At 44.2% G+C, this 20080-nt stretch overlaps 1 protein-coding gene across 14 annotated transcripts in view; it reads right to left on the bottom strand.

Annotated features, from left to right (window-relative positions):
* MAGI1 (membrane associated guanylate kinase, WW and PDZ domain containing 1) overlaps positions 1–20080 on the bottom strand; it is a 182105-nt gene that overhangs the window by 78621 nt on the left and 83404 nt on the right. For all 14 annotated transcript variants that reach the window (XM_025199022.1, XM_025199015.1, XM_025199016.1 and 11 more), the window contains exons 2-3: positions 17956–18075; positions 3185–3391 (exon numbers count right to left, since the gene is read on the bottom strand). In XM_025199022.1, coding sequence (XP_025054807.1) covers positions 3185–3260 — 76 coding nt within the window. In that variant the 5' untranslated portion in view covers positions 3261–3391; positions 17956–18075. The remainder of the gene's footprint in view (positions 1–3184; positions 3392–17955; positions 18076–20080) is intronic.

The raw sequence follows: 20080 nt of genomic DNA, 5'->3' as shown, positions 1-20080 counted from the left end.
TGAACCGAGGTCAATGGGACTGCGCGTGGTACGAGGGTCTGCTGAGAGGGTTGCAGGACTGGGGCTTCAGAGAATAAGATCTCTTGTTTCTAAAAGAACTGGACAGGACAATTTCTGCTGGACATAGCTAGGAGCACATATAACACTGTCTGTCCTGCACCTTGTATATCTATAGGGTTTTATACTGCTGCTTATCATCGTTGTATCTAAGCATGCTCAACAGAAAGTCAATAGCAGAGTCTTAGACTCACAGAAATGAGGGTTGAAGGGACCTCAGGAGGTCGCATCTAGTCCAGCCCCTGCTCCAAGCAGGACCAGCCCCAACTGCATCATCCCAGCCAAGGCTTTGTCTACTCGGGTCTTAAAACCTCCAAGGGTGGAGACTGTATGACTTCTCTGGGTAACCTGTTCCAATGCTTTACTACCCTCCTCATGAGAAAGTTTTCCTAATATCTAACCTCAACTTCCCTTGCTGCAACTTGAGCCCATTGCTTGTGTCATCTGCCCCCACTGAGACCAGTCCAGCTCCATCCTCTTTGCAGCCCCCCTGCAGGGAGATGAAGGCTGCTATTCAATCCCTTTTCAGTCTTCTCTTCTCCACTAAATCAGCCCAGTTCCCTCAGCCTCTCCTCACAAGTCATGCCCCCCAACCCCCCATTTTTGTTGCCCTCCACTGGACTCTCTCCAATGTGTCCACATCCTTTCTGTCATGGGGGGGACCACAACTGGACACCAGACTCCAGATGTGGCCTCTCTAGTGTTGAACAGAGAAGAATCGCTTCCCTCCATCTGCTGGCAATGCTACCAGTGCAGCCCAGTATCCCATTACCCTTTTTTGCAACAAGGGCACACAGTTGACTCATGTCCAGCTCACTGCCCACTGTCACCCCAGGTCCTTTTCTGCAGAGCTGCTGCTTAGCCAGTCAGTCAGTTCCACATTGTGCCTGCCCGCAGGGATGCCTGGACTCTGGGAGAGGTGCAGGGTGCTCAGCATCCGGAGGAACCAGTGTTTGCTTGTCTTCAAAGGAGGAGCATCATTCTGAGGATGCCTGGACCACAGCAGTCCAAAACGATGGTGGAGTTTGACCTCTGCAGGCTTTTCACACATCCTTAACTACAGCAACTTGTCCACACACCTCAGGCCTGTGCCCCTAAATCCCAGGTGCAGGGACATTTCAAAAGCACCCAAGTCATTTGCAAATGTTTTAGGTGCTTCTTTGTCCGGTGAGGGCAGTTGTGCTTGTTAAAAAGTCTGGGAATCTGTGGCAGTAGTCAAATTCTTGACTTGCTCACCCCAAGTCAAGGATGTTTGGCTGTTTTTGTGAGTGGTACCAAACAAAAAAAAAATATTTTCCAAACCAGGGAAGGAAAAAAAAGTTCAAGACTCTGCCAACACCCTTACTGTCTGCCTCCAGCACAAGAGCTTTTATCTGTTTGTAAGCAGAGACTGGCAAGATTAAGAAGCTAGCAATCTGCATGGTGCACGGTTCACGCTAGCAAAAACATGCCAAACAAGTCAGAGCCCGGTCTCTCCCGCAGAATAGGAAGGATTTTAATATGGTCAGCCCGGATGTGGATGATATGAACTAAGTGCATGACGGTCTTTTGTTGGTGGTGGACAGAAAGAAGCTCTTTTGCACCTGTTTGGTGGAGATGGTAGGGGGTGGCAATTACGTTATTGTGACAGGTTAGCAGCTGCCTCTCTCTATAATGCACACCGAGGACAAATACTAGGCGTATTATTATATGATGTATTATATCGTGTGTGTGTATATCTATATCTAGATGCAGACATCGATATATCGATATACATGCACACACAATATAATACATTGTATAATAATATGCCTAGTATTTGTCCTCGCTGTGCATAGATATATATATCTATATATTACATACATTATACAATATCTAACATATGTTATACAATACATGCTATATTAGATATAACATATTACATAATATTTAACAAGTGTTGAAGAGTTCTCTGCAGCAAAAAAAAAAAAAATCTTTACTCAAAACCCCTAGCTCAGCAGTTCCCAACCTGTGGCGGTACACAGACAACCTGTCCGTGCTACGCATTAACAGATTTATTATAGTTACTTTATATGACAAAAATTTCCTGGTGGTACTTAAGGCTGAACTGCAAAAATTGCTGATATTGTTTTAAATTGGTGGTGCACAACATGTCAGAGTTTGGAAACCGCTGCCCTACATCGAGGGTTGACAACCAGGGTGCCGCAAGCTCCTCTCAGGGGTGCTGCGGTCCCTGGGCCCTACGAGAAGAGGCAAGCAGCATTCAAGCCCCTGGAGGAGTCACTGCAGGAGCAGACCGGGGAAAGAGCAAGGCATGAAAGAGTCCTGGCTCCTGCCACCCCCAACTTCCACCTCCTTCAGGGACAACTGCCTCCTTCAAGGGACGAAGCTCCCCAATCTGCCCCACCAAGCAGCACCATGTGCCAGCCCTGCCAGGCTCTCAGGGGCACCCTGCCTGCCCTGTGGCACCGTGAGATACTTTTCACGGTGGTGGAAGGTAAGCACTTCAGAAAATAAATTCATTTTTAAATAGAGCACCATTAAATACTGACATGGTATTAAGGGGTGCCTTGAGTCTTGAAAGAGGTGGAAAACCAGCGCCCTAGATCTTTGCCAGTGCAGAAGGTGGTAGGACATCTAATGCGAGGGTCTTCCCTTGGGTGCTCAACTGCCCTTTGGGTGCTCTATCACAACTGGACCATCACGTCTAGGACAGATACCAAACCGGGAAGTGTGCAGTGGGTTTTTTTGGGTTTCTTTGGCCTTTCTTCATTCCACACGGCCTTCCGAGATGATGCTCTCAACTGGCAACCATCATAAGGTTTGTTCATTTCGCAAAAAAAAGAGATAGAAGTAGATCTTTCTAGGGAGAAATGTCTACAGTGCACTTTTCCCAACTCACAAAATACTTAAAAATTATGGGGAAAAAATATATAAATATCCAGATGTTCCCCCTTAATTTTTAAGTATTTTGTGAGTTGGGAAAAATGTATTGTAGACAGAGAACAGACTTCGGAAAGGGGCAAAAAAAAGAAAAAAGTCAATGTGGTTCAATCCAAGGGGCATCTTTTCAGGAAGTCTGTGGAGAAAAGCGGGGGAAATAAAATCCACGTGTCTCGTTGGAGGGAGGAGAAGAAGTTTGCTTTACCTGTAAAGCTACTGCTCATTTCAGGAACATCATCCTCATCCTCATTCTCTGTATGCACTATGCCAGCATTTTGCATATCATTGTAAGACTTGGTTCGTTTTGGAGTCGACTGCTTGGAGCCGGACTGAAGGTTTTGCAAAGCATCAGTGGTAATCACTTCCCCACCGACGGGTTGGCTGGGAGGCTTGGGTGTTCCATAATAGTTACCTAGGCAATAGAAACACATTTGCATGTTCAAAAGAGCGCAGATTTTGCCACAAGATTGTTTTTTTATTCCATCAAAATCTTTTTAACTTGATTAAAGGACAAAGAAAAAAAGGAGGGGGGTGGGGAAGACACAATTGTTCTGGTTTTTAAACTGGATTTTGTTTCTGGAGCGGACTAGAAAGATTTCTTTCCTTTTAAGTTATTCGTGTTGAATGCAGAAGTAGAAGCAAGGGTTGCATTGTTTAGAAGCACTGAGCATACAAGGACTAAAACAAAGGCAGGCTCAGTGAATAGCAAAGCTTCATCTCATTACATTTGAATTTCAATTAGTCGCCTTTTTACATATGTGCACCCACACAATGTTGTGTCAGATTTAGAGTGAGCCCTGCAGAAAATAAAAAATTCATTACTTCTATCACCCAGATACGTGATGAAAGGCAGGGATGACCTGCTTTAATACATGCGTTACTTTTGGGTGGCTGTTGCATTTTTAAAAAGTAATCTCTCTCCAAAGGGAAACTTTGACAAAGAAAGACACCACGTGACACCTACTTTCTTCAAAGAGGAAATTCAGCTCGTGGGGTCAGTTTGGTTAGGACTGAACAACCAACTCTTTAAAGCAAAACTGTTCGGGGCAAATAATCTCCCTGAGTTATGTCAACATGCGACTCCCATTGCTTTCAACACGACTTGGACAGATTTAAGCCGTTACCTTAAAACGCACAACAGCAAATGTGTTTATTTCTACTAACAGCAAAATGAGAATACTGTAAGTGGAGATTCATCTAATCAGACCCTCAACCCAACTGCAAAGTATTTCAGCCCTTCCCCGCTCCATCATCAACATACCGTTATTCCCCTTGACCCTGCAGAAATCCTGGAAGGATAGCTCCTGTCCCAAAAAACTTTTCCATCTAAGTTATGCATGGTCTTCATAATGTAATTTATAATATTTAAGATTTCCATGAGGGAGTGCAAGTCAATTTAAAAAATGCGAATTGTCCAGTTTAAAAAAACCCCTAGATTCTAGATTTTGAATTTCTGGCCTCATAAACAGTCTCTCGTTCTTTGTGATCTGAAAGCAATTAAAAAAAATACATCTCTCCCCCCACCACCTTCCCAAATATAAATGCACTTTATAAAAAGCAGACCATCTAGATGCATGTGTGCATTTGTCTACAAAATGGTATACGCTTCTTTATCTATACCAGCAATACAAAAATTCTCTTTTACGTTTTCATGTTGCTACTTCTAGTTAGCTAGAGTACATATCAAAACCTGAAAGTGCGATTTGGCAGAAAAGCTTTATCAAAATAGGCAACACACGATAAAACTTTTTAACACGTTGCAACATCATATATCCCCTACCTACTATACACACTCTCCCGCCCCCTCTTGTATATATTAGAAAGGCAGAAAGAAAATGAAAAGCATTTTCTAGCCCCAAACAAGGACACCCCCCCTTTACGCCACAATATTGTATGCATGCCACCTATATTGCACATGCAAAAACACAGAACATTTTTGTTTCAAATTAATACACGCCTATCAATCGATATCCAGACATCGAAAAATCCACAGCATCTACCCGCGAAGTACAGTGATCCCTAAATCTGGGTTTTGAGCATACAAATATTTAATGGCGTCCTGGAAGAGCACCCAAAAACCTGACATTCAAATTGCATGCATTAGGCATTTTAATTCATAAACCAGAACATGTCTCTCAACTTCCATTTGGCTGACTCAATCACGCTTCTCCTCTCACATTTCTACTCCAGTACAGCTCAGACCCCACGTTACTGGCCCTTGGTGTGAGGACACTGGGAATCCTTCCTCGGCAGCTAAGGACATCTCGTGCAGTCTGGAAAGTGAAAGACTGAGAAGACGTCTGTGGGCCATGGGAACATGACCAGGGGCATGTAGAGTAATGGGAAGGGAGAAGCAGTCCAATTAAGAGACGGGGATTAGCACTTGCAAGAGGATGGCCAGCTTCAAGCCCTATGCAAATCACAGCTTGCTCCCCCAGCTTGCCCTGAGCAAAGATCACTGTCTTACCCATCACACTGCCTCCTTAGAGCAACAAGGACACGGATGCAAATGCTAAGGTTCAGGAAATCAGAGGGATTCCCTTCTCAGAGCTGCAGAAACGCTGCAACAGCAACGCATAGAGTTTCAACTCAACCGGGTCTGCTCAAGTCTGTGCAAAGCACCAGGGATTCGGCTCTATAGGAGCAGCAATGCTTAGCAACACCTTTATGTTCTGTTCGTCATTTCAGAATCTTAAATGAACACGGATGCATAATTTATAGGGAGAAGAAAATGACTTCCTCTGGAAAGAGCCCCTAATGGAGATGCAGAATCCTACAGCCGCCTGTAGCCTCTGCTGGAGAACTGGTTCTTATGCTCTACATATTGCAGGAGTATTTTATGGGGAAACAGGAGAAACGAGAGAGGGAAAATAAAGAGGTAGAAAAAGAAGAATATCAACCCTGCACTATTCTGCATTTCTCCAGCAGTACAATATTGCTTGGTTGTTTTTAGGTTGGTTTTTTTTTTTTTTTTTTTAACTGCACATAATGTTTTATAAGGATACCAACTGGCACATTATACTGGTCAGGGTATGGGCAAAGATGTACATATACCCTGTTTTTAGGTGTGAGACTGCAGTACTCTGCACATTATTTATTTCAGCCCTGTTCCATCCGCGGATACACGCTAGACGTCAGCGATTCAGATAAAAGCTAAGGATGCAGCAGGCTTGTGTCGAATTTTGCCAGTCTTGGGTTAGCATGTAGCACAGAGGTACCGCCGATGTCCCTTGGGAGCCTTTGTTAAAATTTCACCATCCGATTCAAGGGAAAGGAAAAGACAGTGTCCCTGGCTCTCATGAGCATACACCCGTGTATTTTTAGCCTAGAAGTCAGGAAAATACTTACAGAGTGGCTGTTGCTTTCTGAAAAATCTGCCTTCTGAAACTGGGTCCCCCAAAATTACTAATTGCTTTGAAAAAGCTTTGCTGCTGCTGTCTTTATTACTATTAGTTGGTTTTTGGAATAGATCAAAAGGCAGCATTTTTTTGACAAGAATAATTTCCTGGGGCAGGCTATATTCCTGGAAAATACTTTAATTCCCCTCTTATTTCCAGTTGGCCAAACTGAACACCATGCTTGATTATTCGTCCACTAATTATATATTTTTTTCAAGGTGTGGCAATACATTTTTATTTTCTGTTTAATTGAAAATAGAAGGTTCTTTGAGTAGGAGCGGTTTCTTTTTCTAAGTTTTTGGACAGGGCACCCTCAGGAGAAAATCTCAGCCCAAAGAGAAATCTCAAATCCTTTCAAACGCGCCTGCAAGTCTACAAAGAGATTTAACGGGGACGTCATCGGCCATGGAAATATCACACCACAGTCTTGTCCAGGATGGAGAACTGCAAAAAAAGAGCAGTGACCTAAACTTAATATCATCGTTACATCACGTGAAGAACATTAGCTTCAGTGGAAATAAATGTTCTTTGGATGCAAAGGTTAATTTTGGTTGTATATGACTGAGTCGCTTTTTCTTTGCTATTCAATGCATTTATAAGGCCCTGAGGCAAGGTCCCAAGTCTTTGACCTTCTGCTTCTGGCCTTTGAGACCTTCACCTATAGCTAAAGCTCAAATATGTGCTCCTACTCACGAGCTACAGAGGAAGAGGCATAGAGAGCTTCCCATTTCTGAAACAGGAACGGACAGAGCTAGGGAGAGGGGTGCTTTTGCAAGCACGAGATGGAAGACCTTGGAGGGAGGTCTGGGCTGGCTGGGGAGAAGTATCAGGTGAAGACAAGGGTGAGATGAGATGACCAGGCTGGTTGGGGATTTGTAGTTGTTAGGGGCTGGAAGGGACCTTATAAGATCATCAGGTCCAGTCCCCCGGCACTTGGGCAGGAAGGACCGCTGGGATCAGAGGACCTCCTGGAGCAAGGTGGGATGCTCTCTTTAATTCTGAACTTTGCTTAACAAAGCAAGTCTTGGTAAAAGAACTAAAGACTGGAGGTTGCTCGAGGGAGTGATTTCGTCTTCCCCAGGGGGTGGACTGTCCCAGTCGCTTGCAAGCTGGTCAGGAAAAAAAAATTACTCTGTTAAAGTAATTAATGAATCGGCAGAGTCCGCGTGGCATTTCTCTTTAGCACCTGGCTACAGGAGTTAGGACCTGACACGTCCAAAGCTTGCTGACAGTCCGCAAGGAGGGAGGATGACTTATATGAGCAAGGCTGTAAATCCTCCCCGGCTCCGAGCAAAATACGCAGCCCTTGGGACACCTCGGGTCAACCTTTATGTCTCTTTTCCTTCCCCGTAACCTTCCCGCTCCTCCTTGCAGTCAACAGGGAGACAAACCCAGCTCATCCGTGGCATCGCCTTCAAACCAGCCACATAGGTGTCATCGTCGTCCTTCTTTGAAGTTGGGCTGCCACCACTTCACTTCTAGCGCAATGAAGCAATTACCCAAAACACGAACACGGGGGTTTTGTCCCTGACTGTAACGAGTGGTAACTCAGCCTTGATTTTGATAAACACAAAGAAACAACCTGTGAAACCGAACCTGGCTGTCTTACGCCTACTCCTATCTCACGTTGAAATACATTTAAAAAAAACAACACAGGAAATCCCTATGGAAGAGACCAAAAGAAAAATCAGTGCCTTCTTGCTGGTTGTGTGTCACGGACTTGGGTGAACAGCTTTCCAGAAAACCTTCATTCACAAATTCTCGGTTGTAACGTCTCTCTTGAGTTTGCTGTACTCCAGCGGGGGAGTCAGATGACTCTTCATTCATCCGTATTTGGACAACCTCAACGAATTTAGGAAAACGCTCCTAAGCACCCAGTAGCTGTTTCACAAAGCTTAATGCAAAGGATGGTCCATTCAGAAATTTCTATCAGACCGGGGAGCATCTGACATTTGTTTTTCCTTCACTTCCTATTTAAATTCCTTCAGTTAACCACCGAGAAAGCAAAAATGCCATCCTATGACCTAGCAACCCAATTACATACCACGAATAGCAAGCAACGTACATCTAAAATTAGATTTGTCAGCTTTTGGGGGCAGAAACCATGACTGTGCATCTGCTCTGTAATACGCTTAGCACCGTTTGCTTGGGAGAGTGCATAAATATCAACAACAAAAAATAATAAGGATAATTCTGGAATCACTTTCTTCCCTTTTCGTACCCAATCTACAGCTGTCTGAAGCTTGAAAACGTTAGTATCGCACATAATAATTAGAGCACAATAATGCCTAATCACAATGTGAGGAGAAGTTCACAATCATAACATTTCTTCCTCTGCCAGTTCAAGTAGTGATCTGTAAAGACATCCACATCCATTTGTTCACCCCCAACAACTCAGGAATAAAAGCAGCGTTGTCAATCAATGCACACCCTAAGTACGTGTTTAAAAAGTTTAGACAAGGCAGCATCTTTGCGGCTTTTGAAAATGCCAACAGAAACAATTTAACATTTTCAACAAGGCTCCATCAACGTGTCGAAAACCCAAGCACAGCTTAATTTGCTTGTGAACGAGAAATTGAAGCTGACTACACACTTAAGTGGAATTAAATCAGCCTGTGTGCAGCGGCCCAAACTCAGTACAACGCAAACAAAATCAAATGAAATAAATGACGTGGTAAATAAAAGATACAACTGGATTAATATGAAAAATCGAACCAGATTATTAAATATGAAAGGCTTCAAATGCTCGAAAGCACTGTTTCTAAATAAAGGGGTATAAACAAAAAATGAAAGAAAACATAGTACCTAAAAGGGAGAGATGGGAGAAGATGCACTTCCATGTGGGGAAAATGCAAGCCAGAAGATAATCCAAACACAAAATCCAACAGGAATGAGGGATCTGGAAAGCAAGAAAGCTGAAGTTAACTTCATGGTGGGTTAGGTCTACTCTGCGCTCAAAGGTATGACTACAGGGAGCAGACAGGTGATGAGCTAAGACCACGGGAAGATGCGACGGCACGGACTTCAGTTTGAGCTCCGGTTGAGTCAGCTGGGTACCACAAGCATTGCTAGCCCAGCTCAGGTCTGCTCACCTCCAGCACTATCACACCCCCAACTGCAACACAGTCAGACCCTCCAAGTAAGAAACGGGAAGGCTAAGCGCTAAATACATCAGATGTGGACAGCTTGATCATCACGGAGCTTCACCAGCTTATACGACCCCCCAAACCTTTCACTGAGGCTGGTTAAGCAAGGTCTACGGTTACTATTTCGTTTGCCCTCCCTTTCTCCCCAGGAAGAGACTCAGGCTTGGCACTGGGAAGGGCATTTGATCTCCGGGAACCGCCAAGCAAAGACGTGAGCAGCTTCTTCTTCCTGCAGCCCTGAATGTCCCGACTCCTTGAGGCAGGCCAGGTTCTTCAAGTAGATGTGATATCTTTTCTTAGACCCACTGAGTGGTTGGAAAAAAGTTCTCAGCAAGTTTTCAGGCGTGATCACCTGAAAGCTGGCTGAGAATTTTTTTTCCCCAATGACTCAGTTGGTCCAATAAAAGAGATGCCTGCCTATGTCTTTAGACCAACGCGGCTACAACTGAAAACCCAACGACTCCTCAAGCAAAGGCTAATTCTGCAGTGGTACTGGGCACGGAGGAGCACAGATCTGCGGAGGACGCTTCCCCATGCACAGATCTGTGCTTTGCCAATAAGGGCTTTCCTCTTCCACAGCAAAGCCTCTGCTGTGCATGAGCACAAATAGCATTTGGGGGAAGAAATCTGGAGCTAAGCCACTGTGTTAAGCAAAGACTATGAAGAATCAAAATGTAATTATTAGCCTAATTGTTTTCTGAGACGTGGCTCTTCTCGCCGGCTCTCTAGAAGAAGCAAAGATGAGTGACCCTTCATTTCCCTCAAAGTGCCTGTGTTCATCTAATCCAACACGAGTGCTCCTGCCTGATTAGCACAGGACGAATTGATTCCTGGGAGTGGAGGCTGCTCACTTCCCAGATCACGCTTGGCTGTGGATTTCTCCGCTGAGATGACGGATCTGGCTGCCGTCTGCAGGAATCACCTAAGTGCAACTGCACATTGATTAGCAATTGCCTTGAGGAAACGATGAGTATCCAGGCAACCGAGACGAGACCGCGGCTAGAGCATCTGGAATGGGAAGCAAAGCACAGCTCGGTTTTACAGGAAAGCAAGGGACAAGATCTCTGAGAAATGCATCTAGGATGGATCCAAATCAACCCTCCTTTATATTTCACAGTTTGAGCCAACAACCGAGGCGGTTCAAAATGGGAATGCAGAGAAATCAGTGTGGGTGTTTTGCTGCAAATCTACCCTAACATTATACTAGCTACATGTTCATTTATGGCTGAAATACTTGAAATTCATCTTAACATTTTGTACCCACTGGCCAAACCGGATGGGGTTATTATTTGGATGGAATGAATTTGGGGAGGCAGACACCGAACTGGATAATCTCAGCCATCATCAATAATGTCAAGAGTTCGGTATCATGCAGGTCTACCACAATCAACGCCGGTAGAGGAAACGAGAGTTCAGCAGAAAATCATCTGCAGCACTCAAGATCTGTCTTGAGGCCCCTAATTTATCCTGTGTTTCGGGAGATCATTAGACATTTCCCCAGCCGCTTGGCTATTGTTAGATCTGTACACAGCTGCATGCAACAGCATAATGTACATGAAAGTCCACCTGAAACCATAACCAAATAAAGCCATTTATGGGTTAAGGCAGCCTTTATCGTCTGCTGTTCGCTTTAACATAACGGCCTGTGATCTTAACATGTAAACAGCAATTTCTCGACAGCCACCAGGTGTTAGGTGATTACGTGAATTCAGTCTCCTTCTTGTAGTCAGAGACTATTCACACTCCCATAAAAGTGGAGTGTCTATTATAAATGCACAGACACATCCACATCACAATCTCACAATCTATATATTGCACATACGTGTGCGCACACACACATATATAACAGTACACTGTGTTACTGTCCTCTGGGCTCTTTTTAATTAGTCCACATCCTCTTTGAAGCGTGGTCTCAACAATATTGAGCAGAACACAAGCATCACTTCTCACCGCTTCGGTCGGGCAAACCTGCTATAGGTTTTTGGCCACAATATTATGCTCTGGGTTCATAATCAGCTTGTGATCCGCTATAACCCAAGTCCTTTTCTGCAGTACTGCAACCTAGTCAACCATTCTCCACTTTTTACATGGGAATCGATTGCTCCTTACTTTATGCCTGCCCTGATTGGATTTTATCTTATTTATCCTACCACATTTTCTCAACGTAGCAAGGTTATTTCAAATCCTAATCTTGCCCCCTCAAGTGCTTTACCCACCCACCGTGGTGTCTTCTGCAGACCTCTGTACTCAAGTCCATCTCCCAACCTAATCTTGATGAGGCTGGACCATAGCACAGTAGTACATAAACATATGCACCCACCTAATAGCAACTTAATCTACATCTAATTTCCTTATTTTATGAGCATGCTATGGAAAACGGTGTCACCAGCTTTACTGAAGGTGAGGTAAATCACATCTTGTGCTCATCTCCTGTCCACGAGGCTCGTCATCATGTCATTGAAGGAAATAGGGCTGATTAGGCACGACTGGCTCTTGACAAATCCATGTTTTCTGTTCCTTTCCCCATTGTTATCCTCTACGTGTTGCAAACTTACTGTTTGATTATACGCTCCAGAATTTTTCCAGGTACCAAAATCAAACTGGCTAGTTTATAATTTTCTCCATCCTTTAAATGGGCATGCACTGCCCTCTTACAATCTTCTGGGACCTAACCTGATCTCCACCAGTTCTCAAACACAATAACCAATGGCTCCGCAATTATTTCAGCCCATGCCTTGCGTACTATTGGATGAATTTTGTCAGGCCCTGCCAATGTGAAAACTGCTCCCTTCTCAAAAGAGCTCCTAACTTGCTCTTTTCCTACTAGACACTGAATAACTACTCCCTCTCCTTTGTGCTAATTGCTTATCACCTGCTCGTTGATCTCTCTTGTCAAAGCAGAAGTAATAAAGGCATTTAACACATCCTTTTCCATATTGCCCATTATTACCTTCCCTACAACACGAGTCACCAGGGGTATGAAAAGCTGCTAACTCCGTAACGCAAGGTAAATGTTCTACCCAATTGAGCTTGTGCTTCATTTCTTCGCTCCCTCGCACCCCTAGCTGTGTTTACACCTCCCCAACACACACTCCCTTCCTTTTGTTAACCAAATGCACACAAAAAATCCCAACCCTAAAAGCGCAGAAGTGAAGGGGAAAACGAATCTTTCACCGCAGCGCAGACGGTAATAAATGGAGGGTTGACATGATACACGGTAACGGCTCTAAAGGAGCCATTATGATTTATTGAGTCAATCTGCAGCACGGAGACGTTAATAAGCGGATCTTATCTTATTAAGCGGAACATGTTGTTCCACTACATGTGCATCGACAGCATCTGCCACCGCCAGTCTTCTGATCTTTCTGTTCACATTTGGCATACTGTGGACATCGCATTCATTTCAGAGCTGTCCAAAGGTGGCGGGACCCACAGAAGACAACAAAGAAGTTGGAACAGCATAAAAAACAATACAAAAACCCCAGCCTTTCCATAAAAACAGATGAATGAGGAGGGCCAGGGCTGGGAAGCATATGCATAACTGAGCACATCAGAAATGTGAAGCTAAAAGCTGCTTCTTTGAATTCAAGTATATATTTCTGAACGCACCACGGGTTCTTGGCTCATATCCTAGCCAGCCTGTTAAGGTACCCGCTTGTAGGCATTCATTACCGTAATCAGAGTTGCTGGCTACCTAGTTTTATATACATTGGCAGTCTTAAGAAGTTACCTCTTGACTTTTTAGCCGTGCAACTCATGCAGATGACATCATTACTTTTCTTGGCAAACACACAGCACTTGTCATGAGAATGAAAGATGATGCCGGGACAATATAACGCCATAATGTAATAAGCCTTCACATGTTATAATGCACAGCACTTTTTCGTTTGAAGATCACTAAGTGCTTTACAAGCACCTGTTAATGAAGCCTCACGACACCTCTGTGACACACGGGGATCACCATTCATAATTCAGGTGTTTGCCGCCTCGTAGCAACCGAGTTTATCTTCCTTCGTGTCTGTGCCCCTAGTGTAAGATGGTGACAATCCTAAATGGGCACAGGAATAATGATGCAAAATACCAGTGCTCTCCCCCCTGCATTTGCACCAGACGATAAGTGTGTGCAAGGCGTGATATCTTTTGAATTTTTAATGGTAATAGCCTTAAGTGTTACCATACTATTTTGCAAGCTTGTTGGGGAGGGAAGGGGAAGAGCAATTATCTGCCTAGTCCCAGGCCACCCAGATAGCTCTAGGAGAAACGGGAATAGACTCCAGAAGTTGTAACTCAACATCCTGTTTGAGCCATTTCAGGGTCTTCCCTCACAGTCTAGCTGGTACTTGTTAGGACCACAACCTTTGCTATGCAAAAGCAATTGCTAAATAGTCAGCTCCATGAATTCCATGACATTACTATGAGTTTAAAGCACTGTGGGATGAGCCAGTAAGTGCTGGGAATTAGAGCACTCCTAGTTCCCCAGCTACCACCTGGCCTCATAAAAAAACAAGGCCATGCATAAGGGTGCAGAACGTGGAAATTATAACCATTTTCCTTGAACACGGGGAATCAACTCTCTTGGCACTTACACGATCCCAAATCTCTCTCTCTGTAAGCTCCTCTGACTTCAGTGCAAGACCTGCAGTATTTGGCGTTTTACCTTAAAGCCCCTGCTCTTGGAGTCATGGGACTGCATGAGAATCCCAGTTTTCTTTTTTTTTTTTTTTTTAAACTACATTTATAGACTTTATGGTTAAAAAAAATAGTAACTGTAAACATGAAGGCAAACTAAAAGATCCCAACAATTGATTCTATTTCCCTCCAAATCTAATGGGTTTTTTAGGGTCCTGACTCATGATTTTGGAATATGTTAGGCTGGCCACATGTTGACGGGATTCAAAACGTGGTGACTCTCTTGCCTGCCCAGTGAGCAATATGGATAAAACTACTGGCACTGTACAGGAACAGACTGCAATTAGGCCTCCAATGTCAAAGAAGCGGGCTACATAGTGCTGTATATTCAGACAGCGCGTGCTTGCAGCAGCTTGTGCTCGCTGCCCTTCAGTGTTAGGAAAGCAAACGGGCAAACAATTTTCCAGTGACCCTGGGGGCACTTGCCAGTCTTTCCCCACCCGGATCTGCCCTGAATTTATGTTTTTTTTCTCCGTCCTTCAAGCAGACCACCCTGCACACTCCCCTTCCTCAGATCAGCCTCACAGCCGGGCTTCAAACACTTCTACGCTTGCTTCCTCACTAAGTTCAGTTCAAGTGAGCTTTTAAAATGATGCCCACTTTTGCAAAGCTTCGCCGCTTCTTTCGGCCGTGCACTTCCGAACAACCTTCAAAGCGCCGCCTTAGCACAGGGCAATGAGGACGGCCGTGGCTTCTCGCCATTTTTCTGAAATAAAGGCCTTGGAGATGTCACAGAGCTCCCTGGGAAGAGTGGAAATGCCAGTGCTATCTGGTAGCCTCTACTTCACTTTATGCTTTGATAAAAACCTTAGAAGCAAACAACTCGTCTACTAATGCTACTGCCGCCTACCATAGAAATACATGGATCTCTTAACCATGGGACTATTGTTTAACCGATTTCAAATGCCTCCGTCCTGGTTTGCCTGTTCCCAAAAGCCACCCAACCCTGCCCAGGGAGGAAGGTTAACTAATCAAACCCCACATGAACAGCACAGGCGTGATATAAGCTGAACTTCCCATTAAAGAAATCTCCCTGGTGGAGCGAGCAATAAATGAACAGGCCTTCTTGCACGTTACCATCAAATGTTAATATGCCTTGATGCGTACGTATACATCCATATTATCATCATGAATGTCTTTATTGTTTTCTTCTGCTAGGCACCCTCCTGCCACTGCTTGCCTTTGGAGGTTGTCTGGCTAGATGATAGGCCCTTTCATGCAGCAACCTTATCTTCACACCTGTCTGAAAAGCACCTTGTGCAAAACCTGAGGAATTATAATAGAAGATGGCACGAAGCATCAAAATGAAGTGGATACTGGCCTCTCTCCGAGATCTGCAAGAGGCTCCTTTGCATCGAGGTCTGGGGAAGCGCTTTACAGTGTGATGGTAGCGGCAGGGTTAGAAGAACGCAGCAGAACCTGAATCATTTGCATCCGTGCAGTTTGCAACCGGCAACGGGTTGCCAAATGAAGGAGTCTCTCGGCTGTTTTGCATCAGCTTTTCCTTCAAAGGGCACTGCTTCTCTGACCAGCTGGAGCACAGCAGTGGTCTTAAGACAGCTACAAACTGGGGCTCTGCGCACACTTTTTGCAAACCCTCATCTTTGTAGGGGAACCTAACCCTGAAAAGTACCCAGGTTTTACTGGGATACCTTCAGAAACAGAAAAATAGCCCAGACATGGATGATGGAAGGGGTTCATTTATGGCCTCTACTTCAAGAGAGACTCCTGTGGTCACCGCATCCCATTTAAATTACGTGGCTTAACCAAGGTCAACGCTGATTAAATCAATCCACATGTAAAAATCAAATCAACAAGAAAAAAAAAACAAAACACGTAAACCCATTAAAGAAATCTCCTTGGTGGAGCAAGTGATAAATGAACAGGCCTTCTTGCACATTACAATGAAATGTTAATATGCCTTGATGCATATGTATACATCCATATTATCATCACGAATGTCTTTATTGTCATCGATTTCCCTTTAGATAGCTCCATCGTTGAATGGCCAGAAGTGCTGACCAGCGTCAAATCCAGCAAATACCCCTAGGAGATGAAGCTGCTCAACATTTCTGAAAAGCAGGCCCCAAAGTTTGGCATGCCTCAAAATTCGGTATCACTCAGTGTACCAAGAAAAGGCCTAAATGAACAGGAAGATTTTCTGAAACTTGGGAAAAAAAACAACCCTATGAAATCTGAGTTACTTAATCCATTGCACGTATAAACATATGATCTGCGAAATGGCCATGTTTAACATGCCCCAGCTGGGTACACCAATCTCCAAAAAACAAATTCCCGTCGTGTCTCAAGAGCCATCTTAGAGACAGCTTCTCATTTTGCCTTTCCAAGTGGAAAGGTCAACAGAACAAATAGGTTTGGGATGTAATGCGGAAGCAGTTGAGCTGATCTATTTTCAGTGCCATGACAAAGAAAACTAATTTAGTGTTATAATTAGAAACAGGGAAGGGAAAAAAAAAAAGCTCATTTTCCAGTAGTTCTTCTGCTGGAGTATTAGCTGTGGTGCTGGTTGAGCTAATCAACTCACAGCACTGGGGAAGTGAACCCCCCCCGTAAATTTTGTATCGTCGTACATGGCTAAACCGATACAGGCTGAACAACGTAGCTTCCCGTGTGTGAGAACTCGATGCTTCGAGGTGACCCTCACCAAGGAGCTTAGAAAAACTGGCTTGTTAAATGTATGGGATTTATTTTACTGGCAATCCCAAATTAGTTCACGTGCACAGACCTCTAAATCAGTTGATATCAGCTGTTTAAGTGTAGCTTGGATTTTTTATATGCTTCCTATTACTCTTTTAAAGGCCGAAAAATAAACGTTTCTTCATACACTTCCTCACTTAATGAAAGCATCCATTTGACACCCGCAAGATAGGAACTTAAAGAACATAAGTTAAATTCTTTAAAGAACTAAAGACATTTTAATTGTTAATTTGCAACTAAAGAATTTTTTTTTTTGCAAAAATCTTGTTGCTCTAATAAAAGATATCATCTCTATTATGAGTCCCAATTGCCTTTTCAAGATAGGGACATATTTTGATGGGGGTTGGATTTATTTATTTTGGCTGCCTTTATTTTATCATCTCTGCCTGTGCATCGCCTCTCTCAATGTTGTAAGCAAAGGAAGAGCGCGGCTCTAGAAACAACGGGCCGGATCCTCAGTCCCCCAAAGGCCTTTTTGTGCATCCGTACCAGCAGACATGAGCCCTGGAAGAAGGGAAATGTTACCTAGGCCTTTTTCAAGATCTCCTTGGCATTGCCAGGGGCATGCAAAGAGGCTACAATACATAGGAGAACCCAACCCAGCATTTCATAGAGTTTCTTTGCTGCTGGAAAGCGCCAGTTGTTATTTGCATTTAATTCTCCACCTACAACGAGGGAGTTCAAGTCAGCCCATGACCATGAAACCCACCCAGCATTGCATACCCATTCGTCTGAACAGGAAACCCCCTTCAGAAGCAAAGGCCGACATGTTTCCAGTGAAAAACTTGAAAAGGAGAGTTAAGGAAAGCCGCACGCAAATGGAGACGGGCGGAGGAAGAACCCAAAGAAGTTTGGGAAGCTGCATCACCTTATGAAGGTGTCTCTTCATAAGGATAAAAGGTCTGTTCTTGACTTACGGTAGCTAACTCCAGGTAAAATCCTAGGAAAGATAAGGCAGCTTGCAGTCGCTAATTAAATACCTCGTTCAGCACAGGTTTTGGAACTGGGTCCCCACTGGGCCATACCTTCATATGTTCCCACTTCAAGAAGGGTCCCGCTCTGCTCAAGCTCCAGAAACTCCTGCACAGTCAGGAAGTTATAGTCCACACCAGGCACTTCTCCTTCTCTTGGAGGGCGGGTTGTGCCTAAAGAGAGAAAACCAAAAGTTAGTGCTGTGGTTGTACCATCAGGAATGAAACAGGAGCCTGAGATCTCTTTTAGGGCAATGAAGGCATCAGGACATTAACTCTGCCATAGGTGCTAGGCAGAAAGAAACCCGCGGGGTCCGTTCAGACTCTAGACCTGCAGCCCAATGGAAATACGAAAGGAAAGGTACAGCGCCATATGCCCAAAAACTTGGGATTGCCCCATTGTTTTACCTTCCTCTGTCTGGGCTACGCCAGATGAGCCTGTTTGAAGAAATCTCTTCTATCACAAGCAAAGAGACATCTGCCGGCATTTGGTGCTCGGGAAGGCATCAACAATTATCTGACTGTTGCCAGTGTAGGATCTTATTTTACCTCCTCTCATGTGAAGTGACAGGAAAAAAAAAACCCCAACCCACATCTGAATGCTACACAAAATATATCCCTAGATAAGGCACCTTTTTTTTTTTTCTTTCAGCTCCTATTATCTGGAGCAGTTTCCATGTATCTCTGCAACTCATCAGCTCCTTTCACATTTCAGCTGAATATCCCCTTTCTCCCTTGCCTGTAGCTCTTATTTTATCTTTATTATTGCTAATATTTTTCACTGAGTACTGGAAAGGTTATGAAATGCAAACAAATGCACATAAATACGCGCAGACCACACAATGTAATGTGGATATAACATATAAACAACTGGTAAGATGAATTTGCCTGAACTTTCATTCATCCCATTCAAGAAACACGCCTCATTTTAAACAGTCATCTCTGAATCCCACATGCTTTCTAAAAACCAGGGCTTGGTTGTTGTTTTTTAAACCCTCAACAGAGTAAGATTACCAATTTAAACACTCAAGAAGTGTTTGAAAACACAAGCCGGTGAAGCTTCTCAAGGCGAACACCCCTCCTCTTCATTGCATGGCTCCTGCTACCCCTCTCCCCTTGAGCCCCACACTGCTGTGGGATTTCTGCCACCTTGGACCATGGTGCTGGCTGCTACTGGGTATGTCTACACGTGCGCTTTAATGTCCATTAGCTTATTTTACTGCACATTAAGGCGTCATGTAAAAAATTGTGCTAATACGCTAATGTGCAGTAAAAATTGGCTACTGCACAGTGGGTGCCACTAAAAAAGCATGTGCTTTTCCTGCTGCGCATTAGGACAGCCTAATGCACACTTATTTAGTACCTCACATTAGAGATACTACATTTAATGCACAGTAGCAAAACTGCATTAATGAATGTGTAGATGCGCCCGCTGTCACTGGCACTACACTTAAATGTGCCAGTGGTCATGCCCTCCCCATTCAGTCATGCCTCTATGACCTTCAGATTAGATTAAATGATTGCAATGCTTTCTCTGAGGGGCTACCCTTGAAAACACACTGAAAACTTATTATAACATAACAGACAAGGGGGGTTGAAGGGACCTCAGGGGGTCACATCTAGTCCAAACCCCTGCTCCAAGCAGGACCAGCCCCAACTACATCATCCCCAACTACATCATCCTTCACCCTTGGAGGTATTTAAGACCCAGCTAGACCTTTGTCCAAGGACAGAGAGTCCACCACCAACCTGGGTAACCTGCTCCTGTGCTTCTCCACCCTCCTAGTGAGAAAATTCTTCCTAATATCCAACTAAACTTCCCTTGCTGCAATGTGAGTCCATCGCTCCTTGTCCTGTCATCTGCCCCCACTGAGAACAGTCCAGCTCCATCCTCTTTGCACCCACCCTTCAAGGATTTGATGGCTGCTGTCAAATTCCCCCTCAGTCTTCTCCTCTGCAGACTAAATCAGCCCACTTCCCTCAGCCTCTCCTCCCAAGTCATGTTGTCCAACCCCCAAACCATTTTCATTGCTCTCCACTGGACTCTTTCCAATTTGTCCACATCCTTTCTGTAGTGGGGGGCCCAAAACTGGACTAACGTCAACTAGCACAGCCCATTTCTTCACTACAATTGATCCATATAGATTCTCCATGAACCACACTGGATCCCTTTTTGCTG

The sequence above is a fragment of the Alligator sinensis genome, unplaced genomic scaffold (assembly GCF_000455745.1).
Source record: "Alligator sinensis unplaced genomic scaffold, ASM45574v1 scaffold469_1, whole genome shotgun sequence".
Classification (NCBI taxonomy): Eukaryota; Metazoa; Chordata; order Crocodylia; family Alligatoridae; genus Alligator; species Alligator sinensis.
Note: the sequence above shows the minus strand (reverse complement) of the source record. Positions and strands in the feature narration are given on the sequence as shown.